At 37.4% G+C, this 5,201-nt stretch overlaps 2 protein-coding genes and 2 non-coding genes across 4 annotated transcripts; 2 read left to right on the top strand and 2 right to left on the bottom strand.

Moving 5' to 3' along the window:
• The first annotated feature begins 522 nt into the window (after nucleotides 1–522).
• TRNAP-CGG (transfer RNA proline (anticodon CGG)) lies at nucleotides 523–594 on the top strand. Its single transcript has one exon. It is a non-coding gene; the product is annotated as a tRNA-Pro (tRNA).
• A 203-nt stretch (nucleotides 595–797) lies between these two features.
• TRNAG-GCC (transfer RNA glycine (anticodon GCC)) lies at nucleotides 798–868 on the bottom strand. Its single transcript has one exon. It is a non-coding gene; the product is annotated as a tRNA-Gly (tRNA).
• A 185-nt stretch (nucleotides 869–1,053) lies between these two features.
• On the top strand, nucleotides 1,054–2,181 carry LOC132624654 (probable protein phosphatase 2C 51). Its single transcript, XM_060339399.1, has one exon. The coding sequence runs from the start codon at nucleotides 1,054–1,056 to the stop codon at nucleotides 2,179–2,181; it is 1,128 nt and encodes a 375-aa protein (XP_060195382.1).
• Nucleotides 2,182–2,436: 255 nt separating this feature from the next.
• Nucleotides 2,437–4,960, bottom strand: LOC132622038 (probable leucine-rich repeat receptor-like protein kinase At1g35710). Its single transcript, XM_060336550.1, has one exon. The coding sequence runs from the start codon at nucleotides 4,672–4,674 to the stop codon at nucleotides 2,704–2,706; it is 1,971 nt and encodes a 656-aa protein (XP_060192533.1). The 5' UTR covers nucleotides 4,675–4,960; the 3' UTR covers nucleotides 2,437–2,703.
• Between the last annotated feature and the right edge of the window lie 241 nt (nucleotides 4,961–5,201).

A 5,201-nucleotide genomic window follows, 5' to 3' on the forward strand; every position in this document is an offset into this window, starting at 1 on the left:
ATAAAATGTAACTAATGACTAGAAAAACTCCATCATATTGTTTCCTTTTCGCAGAGAAGAATCCAGTACACTTCCAGAAACTGCAGTATATATTTTCAACATCTTGGGCTAATTACGAGCCCAATTGAAGGCCTTCTCAAGTTATAATGGATAGTCGCATAGGGTTTAAAAAATATAGACCCAAGGTAGAGTCTTAGAACGTCAGTGAACAACTGACCTCCCAATTCAACTTAGCCAAATCAGCAGAAATCTCATACTGATTGTTACATTCAACTAAATATATAACCCCTTGGATAAAATAAACATCGAAAAATGCTTCATTTTAGCATCAAGTAAATCTACTTTCATAACTTAGTCGTAGAAGGGAGTGCTTAATAGCTGAAACTTAAGGTATTCCAGCTCTTCCTTCAACCTTTGAACCCTCAGATTTCATCGTCTAGTTTGAAGAAAAAAAACCTTGGATGTTATGTGTTAGTTTAGAATATTATAATAAGCAACCACAATAATGACACAGCATCGACAGGGTGTTTGGTCTAGTGGTATGATTCTCGCTTCGGGTGCGAGAGGTCGTGAGTTCGATTCTCGCAACACCCCCACCTCCGTCTTTTCTTTTTCCAAAAGTTAGTTCTTGCGGAAACAACTTCTCTATCCCAAAAAAGTAGAGGTAAACTCTACGTTTTTTTTTTTGGATAACCATGTAAACATTACCTACAAACAAAAACAATACTCCTAAAAAGAACCTACATTGGTATGCTATTAAAAGTTTGTTCTGTTTTGTTCAAAAGCGAAAAAGCTTATGCACCAGCCGGGAATCGAACCCGGGTCTGTACCGTGGCAGGGTACTATTCTACCACTAGACCACTGGTGCGTGTTTGATTCGTTGAGCCTTTTACGGTAAGAAATTCGGCAACTGCTTGGATCATAGTAGTACTAATTGGACTTGTATGCATGTTAGGCGAACATCGTATCGTCGAAAAAGGCAACAGCCGCTAAGAGTTGATCATCTTCCATCGCTAGTGCTACTCTGTTCTCTCCGTATTGTCTTTCGTAGAGATGGCCCGACGTCGCGATGCTGTTCACTCTTTAGATATTAAACAAGTAAGAGCTAATTGGAAGATTAAGAGTGTTATCATATGTGGATTAATTATTTCCGTCCTAGTTGGAATTTTAACCAACCCTAACGTTAGTTACGTAACTAATCCTAAGCCTGAACCTGATCCTGAACCAGAACTTGACCCTGAAGCAGAGAAGATTGCACACGCACTCCTTTCGTCTCTTCATAAAAAAACGACAACATTGTCAAATCCAACTCAAAATTGTCACTTTGCCTCTATCCAAGGAAGAAGGTCATATCAGGAGGATCGAGTAACATGCGACCTTGATCTTAATATTCCTTTCTTCGGGCCTAATAGCGGCGGCATTGAAGTGGTGAAGGTTGGGGCTGTGGCAGTATTTGATGGACATATTGGATCGGCTGCTAGTGACATGGCCTCGAGGATCTTTCTCGATAAGTTTCTCCTTAAGAATTACGGTGAACAATCTTCTAACTTTACGGAATTTCTAAAATCCTCATTAGTTGATACCATTGAGGATATTGATGTAGCATTCTCCAAGGCTGCTTTTGAATATCACCTTTATTCGGGATCTACTGCAGTTGTTGCCCTCGTGTATAATAATAGCAAAGCTTTAGTGGCAAATGTTGGAGACTCAAAAGCGTTTATTTGCTCTGCTTCTTTGGCTAAGGAGTTGACGAGAGATCATAATGCAGATAGGTCGGATGAGAGGGCTAGGGTTGAAGCTTCTGGAGGAGAATTCACCCCCATTTATGATGCTCCTGATCTCCTCATGGGTCACTTCCCCATTACTCGAGCTATCGGCGATGTTCCATTGAAACAATATGGCATTATAGCTACTCCAGAGGTGACTGATTGGCTACAATTAACTTCAAAAGATGAGTTTTTGGTGGTGGCATCTGACGGAATATTTGAAAGCTTAAGTCCCCAAAAAGTTTGTGACTTTCTAAATGAGGCAGAGGGCCAACATTTAGATCCCTCAGTATTGGCTCAACAGCTTATTCAGAAGGCATATTTAGATGGCAGCACCGATAATTTATCAGTTGTTTTAGTTCCCTTGGCATATTCAGGGGGATCTGCTGTAGATGATTTACCAACTGATATTTAGAAAAATCTTATTATCTAGGAAAAAGTTGGTATGTATTGAAGACCAGCGTAAAGCTGTGGTTACATTAATTCTCATCCTGTTGAATAGTTGTGCTTTTTCCACAGAAAGTGAAAAACTGACTTCCATTTTCTGTCTGTACATTCTAGCATGTTTGCTCTAGGAAAAAGAAAAGCTTTAAAAGAACTGAAAGAATCTGAAAAGTAATAAAGACAAACAGTAAATTGAATTTGGTGACAAAAGAGAGTGACAGCACAGTTTCATGTTTCATACAATACTCTTGTTAACAAAAGAACCTACTGGGAAAGGACAATAGCATCTTTCCATTTGTTTTACAGGCTCCTAATGCCCTCTTAGAATCTGTCCTTAATAGAAAAAAGAAAACCTGGGGTGGTCAGAATAACTTTTGATTTTCATGTATTTGAGTGAGTACAATTGAAATACAATGCGAACAATTATGTCGAAAACGAAAAATAAATAAAGAAAAAGGAAATATTGTGTTTGAAGGTTTCCTCTTGGCAGATACTATGTGTGCCTACAAGGAGGAAGTGGAGCTCCACACAAGCCATTATTTCCCAAAAATGCAGACTTTGGGATATTGGCTTTATGGGGAGGGATTCTACCAGTTAGTCGATTTCCCGACACATCAAATTCTTGAAGGTCTTTCAAATTCAGAACTTCTGCTGGTATGGCACCTCCCAATTTGTTATTTGATAGTAAAATTGTTTTTAGTTCCTTCCAATTCCCAAATTCTGTTGGAATCTCACCTGTTAACCCATTCTCGGCTAGTTTAATTTCCTGCAATCTTGTCAAATTTCCAAGTGATTTCGGTATGTGCCCTGTCAATGGATTGTGGGACAAACTTAGTGACACAATAGATGTCATGACAGGTTCATTTCCACTGTTTTCATCTACTGGTCCATTGAACATGTTGTACGCAAGATTAATTGAATTGTAGCGGCCAAGGGGGTCTTGAAAATTCTTGGAAAAAATTGCTTTCAAGTTGCCTGAAAATTTGTTGGATTGAAGATCAAGATCCATCAGCAGTGACAGGTTCCTGAATTCATCAGGGATCGATGAATGGAAGGCGTTGTTTGACAAATTCAAGAATGAAAGGCTAGTCATATTTCCAATCCATTTAGGTAATTTTCCTGTCAAACCATTGTTGGATAAATCTAGTGTTGATAATGATGACGAAGCCAACCAACTTGGGAGCTTCCCTTTAATCCCAGTCTTCGCTAATATGAGACGAAACACTTTTAGTTTCTTGAACCAACTTGGTATTTTTGAAAGCCCCAGAGGATTAAGTGACAGATCCAATGTTTGTAACATCACTAGTTTTACAAGCTGATGAGGAATTTCACCACTGAGCTTATTTTTTGACAAATCTAGTGTCTGTAGGGACTGTAGATCGCCAAAACTTGATGGGATTTTGCCTGTAAAAAGGTTATTAGCGAAAAACATGTCAGTGAGAGTTACAAGATGTCCAAGTGTTGCAGGTAGTTTTCCAGTAAGCTTGTTGTTCTCAAATATTAGCCGTTGGATTTTCGGAAGGTTGCCAATAGAAGGTGGCAAACTGCCACTCAGCTTGTTCTCCGATAAACGGAGGAATACCAATGAGCTAAGACCAGATATTGATGAAGGAATTTTTCCTTTCAGTTGGTTTTGATTCAGATACATTAGAACTACTTGGGAAAGGTTTCCAATTGAGTTTGGAAGCTTTCCAGATAACTTATTTTCAGACAAATCAACATATGTAAGATTTTTGAGTCTTCCTATACTCTCTGGAATGCTTCCAGAGAACTTATTTTGACTCATATCAAGCTTGGTCAATGATAATATACTCCCAATTGAAGATGGTATTGGCCCTGAAAACTGATTTGCTGAAAGACCAAGTTCTGATAGTGAAAAGGAATTTTCAAAAATACTTGAAGGAATAGTACCAGAAAGAGTATTATCACTGAGATAAAGCTTCTTCAGCTGGTCAAGATTTTTAAATGTAACAGGTATAGATCCGGAGAGCTTGTTAGTATCAAGAATTAGGTAAATCAAACGTGATAACTTGCCAAATTCAGGTGGAATTGGTCCTGTTAAGTCCTTTAGATTACTAAGATCAAGCAATTCAAGAAAAGAGAGTTTAGAAAGAGAAGGAGAAAGAGTCCCAGAAATTGAAGTATCGATAATGAAATCGTCCCCTGAAGAGAGGCCAGGACGAGAGACATTGACAACTCTGCCATTGGATTCACAAGCAATACCTTCCCAAGATTTGCAGCAATCAGTTGTAAGTGTCCATGTTTGCAATAAGTTTGAAGGATCAGAAGTAACTCTCTTCTTGAAGTCTAACAGTGCTGTTTTATCTACTGGATGACAAGATTCTATTGGCCATGGAACAAAGACAGAGATGATGATGTAAAAGAAGATGATCAATGAAGATTTTTTCCTACCGCATATTCCCATAGTGTAGATTAGTGGATATGAAAATAATGTAGATATCATTGAGATTAGGAAGTTGGAGGTGTATTGAATACAGGGTAGCTGTAAACAGTTGCCTCATGCGGTTTAAGTAGATTACACTGGTAGAATATATCAGAGTCCGGAGCCAAAATAACTTATTTTTATAGTTATTAGACAAAATTAGTATGCTTTTTTTTTTTTTTAGATCAAAATGGGTATTTCGTTGCATAACCAACGAAATACCCACACAAGTACTGTTCCGGTGCCGATGAATTTCTTGCATTTCGCTACATGTGTAGCGAAATGCAAGATTTTTTTTTTTATTATTTTCCTTTGCATTTCGTGAATCAATTCAAGAAATAGGCATTTTTTTTGTTTTTTTTGCATTTCGTTGTGCAATCAACGAAATATGTGTTTTTTTTTGTTTTTTTTTTTTGCAATTCGTGACACAATCAACGAAATAGGGGTTTTTTTTTTTTTTTTTTTTTTTTTTTTTGCAATTCGTGAATAAAAAAAGAAATAGGAAATTATAATTTATTTATTTTTTGCATTTTGTGTATTAAAAAAAG

Source organism: Lycium barbarum, chromosome 12 (genome assembly GCF_019175385.1).
Source record: "Lycium barbarum isolate Lr01 chromosome 12, ASM1917538v2, whole genome shotgun sequence".
NCBI lineage: Eukaryota > Viridiplantae > Streptophyta > Magnoliopsida > Solanales > Solanaceae > Lycium > Lycium barbarum.